At 37.9% G+C, this 20,163-nt stretch overlaps 2 protein-coding genes across 2 annotated transcripts; both read right to left on the reverse strand.

Moving 5' to 3' along the window:
• Positions 1 to 632: 632 nt before the first annotated feature.
• LOC142167912 (uncharacterized) lies at positions 633 to 9,075 on the reverse strand. Its single transcript, XM_075228416.1, has 2 exons — positions 1,166 to 9,075; positions 633 to 883 (listed from the first exon to the last, which is right to left on the reverse strand). Exon 1 carries the CDS (start codon positions 8,386 to 8,388, stop codon positions 7,189 to 7,191), a length of 1,200 nt encoding a protein of 399 aa, XP_075084517.1. The 5' UTR covers positions 8,389 to 9,075; the 3' UTR covers positions 633 to 883; positions 1,166 to 7,188.
• A 2,213-nt stretch (positions 9,076 to 11,288) lies between these two features.
• LOC142167913 (uncharacterized) lies at positions 11,289 to 19,929 on the reverse strand. Its single transcript, XM_075228417.1, has 2 exons — positions 11,822 to 19,929; positions 11,289 to 11,539 (listed from the first exon to the last, which is right to left on the reverse strand). The coding sequence occupies exon 1, from the start codon at positions 19,042 to 19,044 to the stop codon at positions 17,845 to 17,847; it is 1,200 nt and encodes a 399-aa protein (XP_075084518.1). The 5' UTR covers positions 19,045 to 19,929; the 3' UTR covers positions 11,289 to 11,539; positions 11,822 to 17,844.
• Between the last annotated feature and the right edge of the window lie 234 nt (positions 19,930 to 20,163).

A 20,163-nucleotide genomic window follows, 5' to 3' on the forward strand; every position in this document is an offset into this window, starting at 1 on the left:
ATGGTGTCCCAAGTCACCGGTTTATTTTAAATCCCAAATCGAGGAAATTTGACTCTATTTATGGTCCGCGAACACAGAAGACCGGGTAAGGAATTCTGTTAACCCGGGAGAAGGTGTGAGGCACTCCCGAATTTCGTAGTTTTAGCACGGTCGCTCAACTATCAATAATCGGCCTAATTATCTGATTAATACATGTTTATAACCTATTGTGCATTTTAGCTTTTTAACCGCTTTTAATTATTTATGGAGTTTATTTGAATAAGTCGCGATGTCGCGTACTCATTGATTTTTGTACACATTGTGAATCACGTCACGTGAAACGCACCCGCGACTTACAACATGTTTATTTTTATTATTATTTGAAGTTCCGGTCGAGTCACGTGAAACGCACACTCGAATTGGGATTTACGTATCGTGACCATGCCACGGGAACCGTACCCATAGTCACGATGATTTATTTACTTGCCTAAAGTAAACTGCGATATTCATCATTCTTCCTAAACTTTGAGATTATTGTGAAGCCAAGAAATATGAAAATTATTGTGGATAAGATGTGTGGCTTAGTTGTTGAAATTATAAGAATCATTTACACTATGTTGTTTCCATTTGCATCTTAATAGTTTAACGGTTAATGTAACAAATGAATACACTAATTTTGATAACTATGTAAACTCAAAGGAAAACAATGCACTTATTCAACAATCTTTTATAAATAAAAAAAAACGTAAAGCAAAAGCATTTGTCATTGGGCAGCTACAACACATGTAGAACCATATCGCGTGACGTTTCCACTTTTGACAATAATTGCTTAATGAATGCAGAAATTCTTTACTAGCATTTCAGTAATCAACTTGGACATTGCATCTGGATTTGGATTAAGAATCTGCAGTATGCATCCAACAATTCTTTCAAGTTCTATGTGATTGTCTTTGCAGTAAACTAGCAAATCAGGCTCGTGAAACTCTACTCTATCATCATATATTGGTTCCATTATCATTGTCAACAGTACCCTTATTTCTTGTCAAATAATAGAAGGTTCTCAACTTAGACCCAGGTTCCAACTAATCAAAGATAGAAAATACTTTATGGTAACTAAAAGCAGCGGTGTAAAACCCATAACAGCGAAGAAAGACAATATCAAAATTCTAGCAAACAGAAAGCTGACCTTTAAATGAACAGAAGCTTTGAAATTTGTTTAAATATTGAATTTCTCTGAATACATCGAGGAACAGAGTACCGATATAACTCAAACACTACCCGAATCACCAACTAAACAGAAAGCTCGAACCGGGACCTCGACGACAACCTCAATTCAACGGCGCAAAAAAAAAAGCCTCAATTGAAACTCCATAGCTTTTAAAACCGGATTTCCGGCCAGATTCGTCACCTTCCGTCGTAGCAGTAACAAATAATAGGGAAGACGACGGAGGAGGAGGAGGAGCAGTAGCCGTCGCCGGTTTTTGGCTGAGCTCGTCGGCAATGAGGCGAGACAGAAAACCAGAAGGGGGCTTTTTTTTAGGGGCGGCGACCGTCTCTTCTCAAGGGGAGGGCCTTGTTAGGGTGTAGGAAATTAGGTTTTTTTTAATTATAAAAGGGTTGTGGGTTAGGGAATGGATAAATGGGCTGAAGGGAGGAGTGGGCTGTCAGAAATTGGGCTCAAGTTTGGGCCAAATTTGCCTTTAAAGGTGACCCTTTAACTCTACAAAGCTAAAGTATTAATTTCTTTTCCTAAAATATCATACCATAAAAATATAAAATCAATCCTAATTAATTAAAATATCTATATTATGGCATGAAACTATTTTTTTGGTATTTTCAAGGATTATACTAAAATAAAAATGGGTTAAAAGTGATATCTTTCTAAAATACCTAATACATGTATAAAATAGAAAAAATGAAACTATTTTTGTATTTTCAAACATATGTTTTAAATTTAAAACTAAAAGTTGACTGAAATCCTATTAAAAATAGAAATAAATAAATATTTTTGAAATATTCCTTTTAAAAGTTACGCGGGTCAAAAATTACGTTCTTACAGCTGCCCCTCTTTGCTTGAAAACACGAAAAGTTTTCGGAGCAAAGAACAATAAGCAACGTAATTGATTTATGACCCGACGCTTATTCAAAACGAAACAAAGACGGATAAAAGATTGTGACCGAGACCTGGTATCTGAGCTACCTACATATCCTTGGCTTTAAAGGAATCAGGTCACGTGTAGTTCAGAGGTGAATGAAGTAATGGAGTGTGTGGAGAGGATGACAGAGTCGAGTGAGATACCGTTCCGTCGAGGTTCCGGTCCGCGGTCCTGTTATTACATCAAAATCAAAAAAAATAAAATAAAAAAGGCTAACTAAGCCTGTCAGCTATGAGTTACAAGATTCCTATATATAAGTCTTCTGAAGCTTGATCTTGAGGCTTGAATGGTTCTTCATGCAGACTTTTGATTTGAACCTTGCGGCTTGCTAACTGCAGGTGCTGATTCATTCTTCTACAGCTTCTTCGGATCAAGACCGGACCTGCAGTGCTCGTGTATTCAGCCATGTCTTGAGCAGTTCATGTCTTTCATCGGCTTCTGCATTTTGGATTCACTTTTTTTTTTCTTTTTTTTTCTTTTTTTTAGATTGAGACTTCTTCATTTGGTCATCTCGGACTGTCAGCTCGCATTCTTGAGGCGAGCTTCTGCTGCTTCTAACTTGAATTGAATTCTTAAATGACTTCCCTCGTTCTCCAGGTGGGCGCCTGATGACTAAAAACTCGAAATAAATTCCCTCATTCTCCAGGTAGGCGCCTGTGCTGACTTAAAATAGAAATGAATTTCCTCGTTTTCCAGGTGGGCGCCTGATGACTTAAAACTGAAATGAATTCCCTCGTTCTCCAGGTGGGCGCCTGATGACTTAAAACTTTAAATAAATTCCCTCGGTCTCCAGGTGGGCGCCTGCTGACTTAAAAACTTGAAATAAATTCCCTCATTCTCCAGGTGGGCGCCTGACTTAAAACAGAAATAAATTCCCTCATTCTCCAGGTGGGTGCCTGATGTTGACTTAAAACTTGAAATGAATTCCCTCATTTTCCAGGTGGGCGCCTGATGTTGACTTAAAACTTGAAATGAATTCCCTCGTTTTCCAGGTGGGCGCCTGCTGACTTAAAACTGAAATAAATTCCCTCTTTCTCCAGGTGGGCGCCTGACTTAAAACAGTAATGAATTCCCTCATTCTCCAGGTGGGCGCCTGATGTTGACTTAAAACTTGAAATGAATTCCCTCGTTTTCCAGGTGGGCGCGTGCTGACTTAAAACAGAAATGAATTCCCTCGTTTTCCAGGTGGGCGCCTGCTACTACAACAAAATGGAAACAACAAAAGAAACTTTTTCTGCCCTAGTTTACACTAGGAAGATTTGTGAGTTATTAGCAGAACTATAAATTACCTATGCTATTGATGAAGATGCAATGATGAGAGCAAAATTGAAGACTCAACTAGGATGTGCGTCTCCTAAAGAAATAAAAATCTAAAAAATCTAAACTAGGAAGTGCATCTCCTATATTTGAGATTGAGCTTGCAGAAGACTATAAACTAAGCTTGACTAAACTAAAAACTAACCCTATTCTCCAGGCGGGACCCCTGATTTCAAGAAAACTAAAGATTGATTACTTAAGAAAACTAAAAATTGACCCTTTTTTTTCCAGACTTCCCCTTTTTAAACTTATTATCCTAGGAGAAAATTCATCAGACTAGGTCTTTTTTCGTATCTTAGGAGAAAGATTCATCAGACTAAGATTTCTATCCTAGGAGAAAGTTCATCAGACTAGGTTTTCTATCTTAGGAGAAAGATTCATCAGATTAAGATTTCGGTCCTAAGAGAAAATTTATTAGATTAGGTCCCCTTTTTTTTGTTATCTTAGGAGAAAGATTCATCAGACTAAGATTTTGATCCTAGGAGAAAATTCATCAGACTAGGTCTCTTTTCTTTTTTTGGTATCTTAGGAGAAAAATTCATCAGACTAGGTTTTCTATCTTAGGAGAAAGATTCATCAGACTAAGATTTCGGTCCTAGGATAAAATTAATCAGACTAGGTCTCTTTTTTTATTATCTTAGGAGAAAGATTCATCAGACTAAGACGTTTATCCTAGGAGAAAGATTCATCAGACTAAGACGTTTATCCTAGGAGAAAGATTCATCAGACTAAGATATTTTTATCCTAGGAGAAAGATTCACCAGACTAGGTTTTCTATCTTAGGAGAAAGATTCATCAAACTAAGATGTTTATCCTAGGAGAAAATTCATCAGACTAGGTTTTCTATCTTAGGAGAATGATTCATCAGACTAAGACTTCGATCCTAGGAAAAAGTTCATCAGACTAGGTCTTTTTTGTTATCTTAGGAGAAAGATTCATCAGACTAAGACGTTTATCCTAGGAGAAAATTCGTTAGACTAGGTTTTCTATCTTAGGAGAAAGATTCATCAGACTAAGATGTTTATCCTAGGAGAAAATTTATCAGACTAGGTCTTTTTTTAATTATCTTAGGAGAAAGATTCATCAGACTAAGACGTTTATCCTAGGAGAAACTTCATCAGACTAGGTTTTCTATCTTAGGAGAAAGATTCATCAGACTAAGATTTTTATTGGGAGAAAATCCATCAGACTAGGACTTTTTATCCTAGGAGGAAAAATGAGAAGAGAAATGGCAACATTTTATGCACACTAGCAAGACAGATAAAGGCAAAGATTTGAGAAACTTCCCTTTGTTGGCTCTTCTCTTCTTCTTTTTGTTCTTTCTTTTCTTTTTTTCTTTTTGTTTTTGAACCAACTTCCTTGCACTGCTTTGTTCCTGTTTCAAACAAAGAAAATTTTGTCAGTTTTAAAAGTGGTGGTCGGTTTGTGGCCTTGAGTCTTAGGCGGCTTGGCTTTTGCTCAATCAGCTTGAGTCAGTTTCAAGAGACTTTTTGCTCTGCATCAATCCTGATCGTTTCACACCCAACACCATTTGTATTTGTGGCTCAGTCAGCCTTATCTCAAAAAAGAGATTTCTTTTCTTGGATAACCTTTCTGATATCTTGAATGGCTTTGCTTTTGGAGCAATTTGTCTATCAGAGAGAATCACAACTGGTAAGAGCCTTTTGCACGATGTGCACACTTCATAGTCATTGTTCAGTACTACAGAGAGCCCGAGCCCCTAATTAACCTCGAGGTTATCTTTACTTGCTTTAGCCAAGTAGGCAGACAATGGTATTTTGGGGGGAAGCCTTTGCATGAATCCTCAAGGCATGTTGACTGTAACACCTGACTGTGCTTGCCAAATTTACTTTGTGCAACTGAAAAGCTGGTAGCAGATTTTGAAATCTTTTCTTGCTTGTTTTGACAAGGACTGACTCAAAGTGAAGGGACACAATGGTGCGAAGAAACGGTATTAACAAGAAATGCCCATGTCGGAAGGACAGAAGGAAGAGTTTTTTTATTTATTTTTTTTTTATTTTGCGGTAACTAGCCTTAATGATCATGACATGCATTTTGGACTTAACGGCCTGATCTCTCAAATTGATCCAATCTTCCCTTTTACCATTCTTATGACCTTTGAAGTCGGGCTTGTTCGTGCCAATCCTTTGCATCAGCTTCACGACTCACTATCGACTAATGATGCCCCGAGGGGTTTTCACCAACAAGTCTCTCTCATTTATTCATCTCTGCTTACCGACGTCTTACAGTGCCTGTGAGGGTTTTCACTAGTAAGACTCTCTCATTTTTCTTCTCTTTTTCTTTTTCTTTTGCTTTCTTGTGTGAGCAACAGTGTTTTATGTCACGTGACAACCGTTGCTCATTGCATGCTTCTCTTGACATTCTTGAAGGCGTATCGGGAGGTCTTTATTTGGAAGAATTTTGGATAGGGTTGGAAAAGAGGGACGTCATGAAGGCTCAAAGTAGACTCAAAATAAGGGGTTGTAGACTTACAACTCTTGGAATCGACTCTTTCAAAAGTGAAATAAAATCATTGCCTCAGTTTCAGATATTGGGGATTTTTGGATTTTTTTTCTTATTTGGTTGGACCGAACCGTGAAGGCTGCCTACGTATCCTTTTTAAAGGAATCAGGTCTAACGTAGTTCAAACATCTGACCTAACTATTATTTTTTCATCTTTCTTTCTGCTCTTTTTTTCTTTTTTCCTTTTTTTTTCTTTTTTTTTTCAAAACAAGTTGCCCAACTTCTATTTTCTGGGAAACGGACATTTGACTATTCTATTTTTTTTTCACTTGTACTTTCTAAGAGTCGCCCCAGTTTGTACTCTTGGGACATGGACTTTTCCTTTCATTTTTCTGTCATTTCATCATTTATTTTTACTTTTGACTTTAAACTTGATTCCAAAAGAGGGTGGTCAAAGAAAATAATGCAGGCTCAAAAGGGGTAAGAAAGGGTATAAAGTGTTTGGGTAGCAGAAAAATGGCCTCCTAGCCTCGAGAATGCCAAACATGGTTTCCTTTCGCGACACAACATTGATGAACATGTCTGTCTTCTTGGTGTGTCGTGATCGGAAGATACTTTTCATCCATTAATGTCAAACTTACCAATAAACTTCAATTGATTCTTCCTCAAAACCGACCTTCACAATGATTTGAAGGTAAAGATCATTAACCTCCACGGGTCATTTTATTTGAGCTTAATTCCAAAGTGTTTCAACTCTTTATTCATCCTCGAAAGTTCCTTTTTCTCATTTATCCAATTCAAGCTTAAATCAGTTTTTTAAGATCTGGCCAAAAATTCCGAATGCATATCATATCACTAAAACTAGCGGGAAAAGAACTGAGCATGGAATGACACAAAAGGACAAATTGTATTTCATTGAGTAAACAACAAGACAAATAACCTAAAATCCGAGTTACAACCCTAAAATAACCCGGCTAATGAAAATAGCAACAAAACGGACAAACAAGACTCACACAAACAAAATAGAGGGATAGAAGGGTTTGACTCAATAAAATAAATAAAATCTGGATCACACCCTGGAATAACCCAGATAATAGAAAAATATCAAAACAAGCTACCAAGATTCCTTCCTAGTGATAAGGGAATGACTTTTCAATTGCTAAGCTTGACATTTAGCCACAAATTTGCTCATCAGAATCACCATGGCCTTCTCCAATTTCAGTCGGCAAGTTCCCAAGAGGATTCTCATACTCCATGTCACCACACATCATCCCTACAAAGTGTGCATCATCATGTGCATGTAAAGGATTCTGCGTAATATTCTGGTGTCATTATCTTGGATCACAATCTGTTTTTCCTGGATAATCCTTACTATTTCTCTTTTCAAATCCCGACAACTTTCAACATTGTGCCCATGGGCATTGGAATGGTATTCACACCTTTTAGAATGATCAAAGCTTCTTGCACGTGGGTCCACATGATTTGGAGGAATAGGTGCAATCATGTCATAATGCTTTAATTTCTGAAACATACTTGCATAGGACTCTCCTATTGGTGTAAAATTATCTTTCAACCTTTGTTCCCCTTTATACCCCTGGCTTGGATGTGGGTTATAGGGCACTTGAAAATTTTGTGGAAGCTGGTGGAAATTTTGTGGTGCTGGTGCTCGCCTTCTGGGGTGTCTTGGTGGCTGGACAACATACTGACGTGGAGCAATAGAGTATTGTGGGTTCTGAGGTGGATAGTAGTGCTCAGGGGAATCATCGGAAACCTGATGAAGCTGCTCATACATTCGAGATGTTCTCCTAGGACCTCTTCTCGACCTTATTGTCATCATGGTTTCTTCATCCTTCTCATTCGTGTTACTAAAATTATCAGATTCAATCTGGACAGCCTGAGTTGCAGCTTTGAGAACTGCTTGACTTATAATTTTGCCTGTCTTAAGGCCATTCTCAACCATTTTCCCAATTTTGATTGCTTCCAAGAAGGGTTTGCCCACTGCGGACATCATGTTTTGAAAATAATCTGGCTCTTGAGCCCGAAGGAAGACAATGATTAACTCGTGGTCATCCATGGGTGGCTTAATTCTAGCCGCTTGCTCTCTCAATTTAACGGCATATTCCCTGAAACTTTCAGTTGGTTTCTTTTTCAGGTTTGAAAGGGAATTGCGGTCTGGAGCGATATCGATGTTGTATTGGAACTGTTTGACAAAGGCCTGGGCCATGTCATCCCAGACATGCCAGTGAGAGGTTTCTTGATCCATAAACCATTCAGAGGCTACCCCTGTCAGGCTTTCCCAAAAATAAGCCATTAGTAATTCATCATTTCTTCCAACACCTCTTAGCTGATTGCAATACCTTTTCAAGTGAGCTATGGGGTCGACGTGTCCATCATACTTTTCAAATTTTGGGATACTCTTCTGACCTGCCAACCCTTGCGTGAAACCAAGTGGCAAACGAACATTGGGGAACATACATAGATCCTTGAAGGCAATACTCTTCTAACCTGCCAACCCTTGCATGTTTTTCAACTGTTGTTCTAAGCTTTTTATTCTTTGGGTCATTTCTTATTGTGCCATCTTTGGGGCAGGCTTCTCAATTTTTGCAGGAAGATCAAATAGGTATGAGTGGTACTCAGGAGAATGGTACTATTCTTGCTGGGTAGCAAATTGTGACTCATGAGTTTTCTTTTATACCACTGTCGGCTGTGGGAAGGTGAAGACGGGCATAACAGTAGTGGTTGTCTGATTGGTTGTCAATGGCACACTTTGGGAGCGCGCAACAGAAGTTCCAGCTGTAGTCATACAGTTGGGATAAAGACTCAACCCAGGTGGATAAGATTGATCATGCAATGAGACCGGAATGGTAGTAGTCGAAATGGATATGAACTCTAGGAAATCATGAATAGAAAAAGGCGGTCCTTGGCCATTGGCCCATGCTTGACACATTTCAGTCATTTGCTGCTTTAGTACTCTATTTTCCTCAACCACAGTAGACTCTTGTTGAACCCTCTGACCCTGAGTCTTTTGAGCACTTGTAACAGCTTCGATGCCAGTTGTCAATGGCATTTTTCCCTTGGATCTTGTTTTGCCAGCTTACCACAAACTGACCACCTCAAACTTTCTTTACAATTCAAAATAAGAGACACGTTAGAATGGACTCAGTCGGTCCTTATTATCATCATCATCATCATTTTTTAACACTTTTTTTTTATGGTCGATCGAACCTGATGTGGGTTGCCTACGTATCATGTGGGAACATGAATCAGATCGTGCGTAGTTCGGGAGGATCAGAAATAAGGTAAATAAACTAACTCTTTTTGGATTTTGATTTTTTCTTTTTAATTTCCGAAAGAAAGACTTATAAAGAAGAAAGAAAATATTTTTGGAATTTGATTATTTTTTCTAATTTTTTCCAATAGAAGGACTTCTATATAAGAAAGAAAAATATTTTTTGGCTTTTGATGTTTTTGTTTTTTTTTTTTTTTGGATTTTTTGGGAGAAAGACTTTCTAAAAAAAAAAAGGTAGAAAATATATTTTTTTTGGATTTTAATTTCATTTGTTTTTTTTCTAATGAAAGACTCCTACAAATAAAATATTTTTTTTGGTTTAAAATTATTTTTTAATCTTTTATTTGTTTGGGATTTTCTTAAAAAAAAGACTCCTAAAAGAAGGAGTTAAAGAAAATATTTTTGGATTTTTAAAAATGGGGTCTCAAAGAAAGACTTTCTAAAGAAGGAAATAAAGAAAATATTTTTAGATTTTTAAAAATTGGGGGCCGGAACCGATTAGGTTTGCCTACGTATCTCACATCCGGTGAGAATCAGACCCGCGTAGTTTTGCCATTTTGACGCGCAGAAAAATATGATTTGTTTTGAAATGATTCTCTCTTTGTTTTTGAAATTTCGACAGAGTAACGAGATTTTTGAATACTGGAATTATCAAAACCAGGTATTTTTCTGTCTTACCTCACTCTTGGTTTTTCTCTTGTTTTTTTTTTTTTTTTTTTTGGATTTTTTTTTCTTACTCACGAAGCCGGTCAACATACAAGCCAAACAAATTAATGCACAAGTAGCACGTAAAGAATGCATCAGGATGGTCTTTTAATTTTGGGTACACCTGTCCTAGACGGACCCAACCCCTGTGTTGAGTCCCCTAAGTCAAATGCACGTGATGCAAGCAAACGTACCTACTAGGGATCCGGCATGAGGCTGTGTTATTCTAAGTTTAAATCCTGGGTGTATTGTTCTAGACCTGGCTTACCCGAGCGGACAACTCGAGCCGGGGGGGGGGGGCAACGTACCGGTAACCAAAAGGCCATCCGGCTTTGTAACTGATCCGATCCTCGTTCTAAATTAGGATATGACACTAACAGAAAAGAAGTCACGCCAGCGTGCACTTCCCAGAAGATTTAGAAGAGTCAGAGAGAGGAAAGGTTTCGTAGCAGTTTATATACAATTCATACAATATCAAAGCGGTAAAAAAAATGGCATTTAGCACATTAGGCTCAAACACGTAAAAATAAGACAATCATGAAAGCCAATCATAACAGCTATTCTAAGCTCGAATTCTGAACCCTGAACCAGAGATTCTGGGTTCTTGTCCCCAGCAGAGTCGCCAGAGCTGTCACACCTCCTTTTTCCCGATGGGGCGATAGGGATAGGGGAGTTTTTCCAATTTAAGTGACAATATTCGAAATGGGATTATTTATTAAATCAGAGTCGCCACTTGGGATAATTTATGGTGTCCCAAGTCACCGGTTTATTTTAAATCCCAAATCGAGGAAATTTGACTCTATTTATGGTCCGCGAACACAGAAGACCGGGTAAGGAATTCTGTTAACCCGGGAGAAGGTGTGAGGCACTCCCGAATTTCGTAGTTTTAGCACGGTCGCTCAACTATCAATAATCGGCCTAATTATCTGATTAATACATGTTTATAACCTATTGTGCATTTTAGCTTTTTAACCGCTTTTAATTATTTATGGAGTTTATTTGAATAAGTCGCGATGTCGCGTACTCATTGATTTTTGTACACATTGTGAATCACGTCACGTGAAACGCACCCGCGACTTACAATATGTTTATTTTTATTATTATTTGAAGTTCCGGTCGAGTCACGTGAAACGCACACTCGAATTGGGATTTACGTATCGTGACCATGCCACGGGAACCGTACCCATAGTCACGATGATTTATTTACTTGCCTAAAGTAAACTGCGATATTCATCATTCTTCCTAAACTTTGAGATTATTGTGAAGCCAAGAAATATGAAAATTATTGTGGATAAGATGTGTGTGGCTTAGTTGTTGAAATTATAAGAATCATTTACACTATGTTGTTTCCATTTGCATCTTAATAGTTTAACGGTTAATGTAACAAATGAATACACTAATTTTGATAACTATGTAAACTCAAAGGAAAACAATGCACTTATTCAACAATCTTTTATAAATAAAAAAAAACGTAAAGCAAAAGCATTTGTCATTGGGCAGCTACAACACATGTAGAACCATATCGCGTGACGTTTCCACTTTTGACAATAATTGCTTAATGAATGCAGAAATTCTTTACTAGCATTTCAGTAATCAACTTGGACATTGCATCTGGATTTGGATTAAGAATCTGCAGTATGCATCCAACAATTCTTTCAAGTTCTATGTGATTGTCTTTGCAGTAAACTAGCAAATCAGGCTCGTGAAACTCTACTCTATCATCATATATTGGTTCCATTATCATTGTCAACAGTACCCTTATTTCTTGTCAAATAATAGAAGGTTCTCAACTTAGACCCAGGTTCCAACTAATCAAAGATAGAAAATACTTTATGGTAACTAAAAGCAGCGGTGTAAAACCCATAACAGCGAAGAAAGACAATATCAAAATTCTAGCAAACAGAAAGCTGACCTTTAAATGAACAGAAGCTTTGAAATTTGTTTAAATATTGAATTTCTCTGAATACATCGAGGAACAGAGTACCGATATAACTCAAACACTACCCGAATCACCAACTAAACAGAAAGCTCGAACCGGGACCTCGACGACAACCTCAATTCAACGGCGCAAAAAAAAAAGCCTCAATTGAAACTCCATAGCTTTTAAAACCGGATTTCCGGCCAGATTCGTCACCTTCCGTCGTAGCAGTAACAAATAATAGGGAAGACGACGGAGGAGGAGGAGGAGCAGTAGCCGTCGCCGGTTTTTGGCTGAGCTCGTCGGCAATGAGGCGAGACAGAAAACCAGAAGGGGGCTTTTTTTTAGGGGCGGCGACCGTCTCTTCTCAAGGGGAGGGCCTTGTTAGGGTGTAGGAAATTAGGTTTTTTTTAATTATAAAAGGGTTGTGGGTTAGGGAATGGATAAATGGGCTGAAGGGAGGAGTGGGCTGTCAGAAATTGGGCTCAAGTTTGGGCCAAATTTGCCTTTAAAGGTGACCCTTTAACTCTACAAAGCTAAAGTATTAATTTCTTTTCCTAAAATATCATACCATAAAAATATAAAATCAATCCTAATTAATTAAAATATCTATATTATGGCATGAAACTATTTTTTTGGTATTTTCAAGGATTATACTAAAATAAAAATGGGTTAAAAGTGATATCTTTCTAAAATACCTAATACATGTATAAAATAGAAAAAATGAAACTATTTTTGTATTTTCAAACATATGTTTTAAATTTAAAACTAAAAGTTGACTGAAATCCTATTAAAAATAGAAATAAATAAATATTTTTGAAATATTCCTTTTAAAAGTTACGCGGGTCAAAAATTACGTTCTTACAGCTGCCCCTCTTTGCTTGAAAACACGAAAAGTTTTCGGAGCAAAGAACAATAAGCAACGTAATTGATTTATGACCCGACGCTTATTCAAAACGAAACAAAGACGGATAAAAGATTGTGACCGAGACCTGGTATCTGAGCTACCTACATATCCTTGGCTTTAAAGGAATCAGGTCACGTGTAGTTCAGAGGTGAATGAAGTAATGGAGTGTGTGGAGAGGATGACAGAGTCGAGTGAGATACCGTTCCGTCGAGGTTCCGGTCCGCGGTCCTGTTATTACATCAAAATCAAAAAAAATAAAATAAAAAAGGCTAACTAAGCCTGTCAGCTATGAGTTACAAGATTCCTATATATAAGTCTTCTGAAGCTTGATCTTGAGGCTTGAATGGTTCTTCATGCAGACTTTTGATTTGAACCTTGCGGCTTGCTAACTGCAGGTGCTGATTCATTCTTCTACAGCTTCTTCGGATCAAGACCGGACCTGCAGTGCTCGTGTATTCAGTCATGTCTTGAGCAGTTCATGTCTTTCATCGGCTTCTGCATTTTGGATTCACTTTTTTTTTTCTTTTTTTTTCTTTTTTTTAGATTGAGACTTCTTCATTTGGTCATCTCGGACTGTCAGCTCGCATTCTTGAGGCGAGCTTCTGCTGCTTCTAACTTGAATTGAATTCTTAAATGACTTCCCTCGTTCTCCAGGTGGGCGCCTGATGACTAAAAACTCGAAATAAATTCCCTCATTCTCCAGGTAGGCGCCTGTGCTGACTTAAAATAGAAATGAATTTCCTCGTTTTCCAGGTGGGCGCCTGATGACTTAAAACTGAAATGAATTCCCTCGTTCTCCAGGTGGGCGCCTGATGACTTAAAACTTTAAATAAATTCCCTCGGTCTCCAGGTGGGCGCCTGCTGACTTAAAAACTTGAAATAAATTCCCTCATTCTCCAGGTGGGCGCCTGACTTAAAACAGAAATAAATTCCCTCATTCTCCAGGTGGGTGCCTGATGTTGACTTAAAACTTGAAATGAATTCCCTCATTTTCCAGGTGGGCGCCTGATGTTGACTTAAAACTTGAAATGAATTCCCTCGTTTTCCAGGTGGGCGCCTGCTGACTTAAAACTGAAATAAATTCCCTCTTTCTCCAGGTGGGCGCCTGACTTAAAACAGTAATGAATTCCCTCATTCTCCAGGTGGGCGCCTGATGTTGACTTAAAACTTGAAATGAATTCCCTCGTTTTCCAGGTGGGCGCGTGCTGACTTAAAACAGAAATGAATTCCCTCGTTTTCCAGGTGGGCGCCTGCTACTACAACAAAATGGAAACAACAAAAGAAACTTTTTCTGCCCTAGTTTACACTAGGAAGATTTGTGAGTTATTAGCAGAACTATAAATTACCTATGCTATTGATGAAGATGCAATGATGAGAGCAAAATTGAAGACTCAACTAGGATGTGCGTCTCCTAAAGAAATAAAAATCTAAAAAATCTAAACTAGGAAGTGCATCTCCTATATTTGAGATTGAGCTTGCAGAAGACTATAAACTAAGCTTGACTAAACTAAAAACTAACCCTATTCTCCAGGCGGGACCCCTGATTTCAAGAAAACTAAAGATTGATTACTTAAGAAAACTAAAAATTGACCCTTTTTTTTCCAGACTTCCCCTTTTTAAACTTATTATCCTAGGAGAAAATTCATCAGACTAGGTCTTTTTTCGTATCTTAGGAGAAAGATTCATCAGACTAAGATTTCTATCCTAGGAGAAAGTTCATCAGACTAGGTTTTCTATCTTAGGAGAAAGATTCATCAGATTAAGATTTCGGTCCTAAGAGAAAATTTATTAGATTAGGTCCCCTTTTTTTTGTTATCTTAGGAGAAAGATTCATCAGACTAAGATTTTGATCCTAGGAGAAAATTCATCAGACTAGGTCTCTTTTCTTTTTTTGGTATCTTAGGAGAAAAATTCATCAGACTAGGTTTTCTATCTTAGGAGAAAGATTCATCAGACTAAGATTTCGGTCCTAGGATAAAATTAATCAGACTAGGTCTCTTTTTTTATTATCTTAGGAGAAAGATTCATCAGACTAAGACGTTTATCCTAGGAGAAAGATTCATCAGACTAAGACGTTTATCCTAGGAGAAAGATTCATCAGACTAAGATATTTTTATCCTAGGAGAAAGATTCACCAGACTAGGTTTTCTATCTTAGGAGAAAGATTCATCAAACTAAGATGTTTATCCTAGGAGAAAATTCATCAGACTAGGTTTTCTATCTTAGGAGAATGATTCATCAGACTAAGACTTCGATCCTAGGAAAAAGTTCATCAGACTAGGTCTTTTTTGTTATCTTAGGAGAAAGATTCATCAGACTAAGACGTTTATCCTAGGAGAAAATTCGTTAGACTAGGTTTTCTATCTTAGGAGAAAGATTCATCAGACTAAGATGTTTATCCTAGGAGAAAATTTATCAGACTAGGTCTTTTTTTAATTATCTTAGGAGAAAGATTCATCAGACTAAGACGTTTATCCTAGGAGAAACTTCATCAGACTAGGTTTTCTATCTTAGGAGAAAGATTCATCAGACTAAGATTTTTATTGGGAGAAAATCCATCAGACTAGGACTTTTTATCCTAGGAGGAAAAATGAGAAGAGAAATGGCAACATTTTATGCACACTAGCAAGACAGATAAAGGCAAAGATTTGAGAAACTTCCCTTTGTTGGCTCTTCTCTTCTTCTTTTTGTTCTTTCTTTTCTTTTTTTCTTTTTGTTTTTGAACCAACTTCCTTGCACTGCTTTGTTCCTGTTTCAAACAAAGAAAATTTTGTCAGTTTTAATAGTGGTGGTCGGTTTGTGGCCTTGAGTCTTAGGCGGCTTGGCTTTTGCTCAATCAGCTTGAGTCAGTTTCAAGAGACTTTTTGCTCTGCATCAATCCTGATCGTTTCACACCCAACACCATTTGTATTTGTGGCTCAGTCAGCCTTATCTCAAAAAAGAGATTTCTTTTCTTGGATAACCTTTCTGATATCTTGAATGGCTTTGCTTTTGGAGCAATTTGTCTATCAGAGAGAATCACAACTGGTAAGAGCCTTTTGCACGATGTGCACACTTCATAGTCATTGTTCAGTACTACAGAGAGCCCGAGCCCCTAATTAACCTCGAGGTTATCTTTACTTGCTTTAGCCAAGTAGGCAGACAATGGTATTTTGGGGGGAAGCCTTTGCATGAATCCTCAAGGCATGTTGACTGTAACACCTGACTGTGCTTGCCAAATTTACTTTGTGCAACTGAAAAGCTGGTAGCAGATTTTGAAATCTTTTCTTGCTTGTTTTGACAAGGACTGACTCAAAGTGAAGGGACACAATGGTGCGAAGAAACGGTATTAACAAGAAATGCCCATGTCGGAAGGACAGAAGGAAGAGTTTTTTTATTTATTTTTTTTTTATTTTGCGGTAACTAGCCTTAATGATCATGACATGCATTTTGGACTTAACGGCCTGATCTCTCAAATTGATCCAATCTTCCCTTTTACCATTCTTATGACCTTTGAAGTCGGGCTTGTTCGTGCCAATCCTTTGCATCAGCTTCACGACTCACTATCGACTAATGATGCCCCGAGGGGTTTTCACCAACAAGTCTCTCTCATTTATTCATCTCTGCTTACCGACGTCTTACAGTGCCTGTGAGGGTTTTCACTAGTAAGACTCTCTCATTTTTCTTCTCTTTTTCTTTTTCTTTTGCTTTCTTGTGTGAGCAACAGTGTTTTATGTCACGTGACAACCGTTGCTCATTGCATGCTTCTCTTGACATTCTTGAAGGCGTATCGGGAGGTCTTTATTTGGAAGAATTTTGGATAGGGTTGGAAAAGAGGGACGTCATGAAGGCTCAAAGTAGACTCAAAATAAGGGGTTGTAGACTTACAACTCTTGGAATCGACTCTTTCAAAAGTGAAATAAAATCATTGCCTCAGTTTCAGATATTGGGGATTTTTGGATTTTTTTTCTTATTTGGTTGGACCGAACCGTGAAGGCTGCCTACGTATCCTTTTTAAAGGAATCAGGTCTAACGTAGTTCAAACATCTGACCTAACTATTATTTTTTCATCTTTCTTTCTGCTCTTTTTTTCTTTTTTCCTTTTTTTTTCTTTTTTTTTTCAAAACAAGTTGCCCAACTTCTATTTTCTGGGAAACGGACATTTGACTATTCTATTTTTTTTTCACTTGTACTTTCTAAGAGTCGCCCCAGTTTGTACTCTTGGGACATGGACTTTTCCTTTCATTTTTCTGTCATTTCATCATTTATTTTTACTTTTGACTTTAAACTTGATTCCAAAAGAGGGTGGTCAAAGAAAATAATGCAGGCTCAAAAGGGGTAAGAAAGGGTATAAAGTGTTTGGGTAGCAGAAAAATGGCCTCCTAGCCTCGAGAATGCCAAACATGGTTTCCTTTCGCGACACAACATTGATGAACATGTCTGTCTTCTTGGTGTGTCGTGATCGGAAGATACTTTTCATCCATTAATGTCAAACTTACCAATAAACTTCAATTGATTCTTCCTCAAAACCGACCTTCACAATGATTTGAAGGTAAAGATCATTAACCTCCACGGGTCATTTTATTTGAGCTTAATTCCAAAGTGTTTCAACTCTTTATTCATCCTCGAAAGTTCCTTTTTCTCATTTATCCAATTCAAGCTTAAATCAGTTTTTTAAGATCTGGCCAAAAATTCCGAATGCATATCATATCACTAAAACTAGCGGGAAAAGAACTGAGCATGGAATGACACAAAAGGACAAATTGTATTTCATTGAGTAAACAACAAGACAAATAACCTAAAATCCGAGTTACAACCCTAAAATAACCCGGCTAATGAAAATAGCAACAAAACGGACAAACAAGACTCACACAAACAAAATAGAGGGATAGAAGGGTTTGACTCAATAAAATAAATAAAATCTGGATCACACCCTGGAATAACCCAGATAATAGAAAAATATCAAAACAAGCTACCAAGATTCCTTCCTAGTGATAAGGGAATGACTTTTCAATTGCTAAGCTTGACATTTAGCCACAAATTTGCTCATCAGAATCACCATGGCCTTCTCCAATTTCAGTCGGCAAGTTCCCAAGAGGATTCTCATACTCCATGTCACCACACATCATCCCTACAAAGTGTGCATCATCATGTGCATGTAAAGGATTCTGCGTAATATTCTGGTGTCATTATCTTGGATCACAATCAGTTTTTCCTGGATAATCCTTACTATTTCTCTTTTCAAATCCCGACAACTTTCAACATTGTGCCCATGGGCATTGGAATGGTATTCACACCTTTTAGAATGATCAAAGCTTCTTGCACGTGGGTCCACATGATTTGGAGGAATAGGTGCAATCATGTCATAATGCTTTAATTTCTGAAACATACTTGCATAGGACTCTCCTATTGGTGTAAAATTATCTTTCAACCTTTGTTCCCCTTTATACCCCTGGCTTGGATGTGGGTTATAGGGCACTTGAAAATTTTGTGGAAGCTGGTGGAAATTTTGTGGTGCTGGTGCTCGCCTTCTGGGGTGTCTTGGTGGCTGGACAACATACTGACGTGGAGCAATAGAGTATTGTGGGTTCTGAGGTGGATAGTAGTGCTCAGGGGAATCATCGGAAACCTGATGAAGCTGCTCATACATTCGAGATGTTCTCCTAGGACCTCTTCTCGACCTTATTGTCATCATGGTTTCTTCATCCTTCTCATTCGTGTTACTAAAATTATCAGATTCAATCTGGACAGCCTGAGTTGCAGCTTTGAGAACTGCTTGACTTATAATTTTGCCTGTCTTAAGGCCATTCTCAACCATTTTCCCAATTTTGATTGCTTCCAAGAAGGGTTTGCCCACTGCGGACATCATGTTTTGAAAATAATCTGGCTCTTGAGCCTGAAGGAAGACAATGATTAACTCGTGGTCATCCATGGGTGGCTTAATTCTAGCCGCTTGCTCTCTCAATTTAACGGCATATTCCCTGAAACTTTCAGTTGGTTTCTTTTTCAGGTTTGAAAGGGAATTGCGGTCTGGAGCGATATCGATGTTGTATTGGAACTGTTTGACAAAGGCCTGGGCCATGTCATCCCAGACATGCCAGTGAGAGGTTTCTTGATCCATAAACCATTCAGAGGCTACCCCTGTCAGGCTTTCCCAAAAATAAGCCATTAGTAATTCATCATTTCTTCCAACACCTCTTAGCTGATTGCAATACCTTTTCAAGTGAGCTATGGGGTCGACGTGTCCATCATACTTTTCAAATTTTGGGATACTCTTCTGACCTGCCAACCCTTGCGTGAAACCAAGTGGCAAACGAACATTGGGGAACATACATAGATCCTTGAAGGCAATACTCTTCTAACCTGCCAACCCTTGCATGTTTTTCAACTGTTGTTCTAAGCTTTTTATTCTTTGGGTCATTTCTTCTTGTGCCATCTTTGGGGCAGGCTTCTCAATTTTTGCAGGAAGATCAAATAGGTATGAGTGGTACTCAGGAGAATGGTACTATTCTTGCTGGGTAGCAAATTGTGACTCATGAGTTTTCTTTTATACCACTGTCGGCTGTGGGAAGGTGAAGACGGGCATAACAGTAGTGGTTGTCTGATTGGTTGTCAATGGCACACTTTGGGAGCGCGCAACAGAAGTTCCAGCTGTAGTCATACAGTTGGGATAAAGACTCAACCCAGGTGGATAAGATTGATCATGCAATGAGACCGGAATGGTAGTAGTCGAAATGGATATGAACTCTAGGAAATCATGAATAGAAAAAGGCGGTCCTTGGCCATTGGCCCATGCTTGACACATTTCAGTCATTTGCTGCTTTAGTACTCTATTTTCCTCAACCACAGTAGACTCTTGTTGAACCCTCTGACCCTGAGTCTTTTGAGCACTTGTAACAGCTTCGATGCCAGTTGTCAATGGCATTTTTCCCTTGGATCTTGTTTTGCCAGCTTACCACAAACTGACCACCTCAAACTTTCTTTACAATTCAAAATAAGAGACACGTTAGAATGGACTCAGTCGGTCCTTATTATCATCATCATCATTTTTTAACACTTTTTTTTTATGGTCGATCGAACCTGATGTGGGTTGCCTACGTATCATGTGGGAACATGAATCAGATCGTGCGTAGTTCGGGAGGATCAGAAATAAGGTAAATAAACTAACTCTTTTTGGATTTTGATTTTTTCTTTTTAATTTCCGAAAGAAAGACTTATAAAGAAGAAAGAAAATATTTTTGGAATTTGATTATTTTTTCTAATTTTTTCCGATAGAAGGACTTCTATATAAGAAAGAAAAATATTTTTTGGCTTTTGATGTTTTTGTTTTTTTTTTTTTTTGGATTTTTTGGGAGAAAGACTTTCTAAAAAAAAAAAGGTAGAAAATATATTTTTTTTTGGATTTTAATTTCATTTGTTTTTTTTCTAATGAAAGACTCCTACAAATAAA

The sequence above is a fragment of the Nicotiana tabacum genome, chromosome 13 (assembly GCF_000715075.1).
Source record: "Nicotiana tabacum cultivar K326 chromosome 13, ASM71507v2, whole genome shotgun sequence".
Classification (NCBI taxonomy): Eukaryota; Viridiplantae; Streptophyta; class Magnoliopsida; order Solanales; family Solanaceae; genus Nicotiana; species Nicotiana tabacum.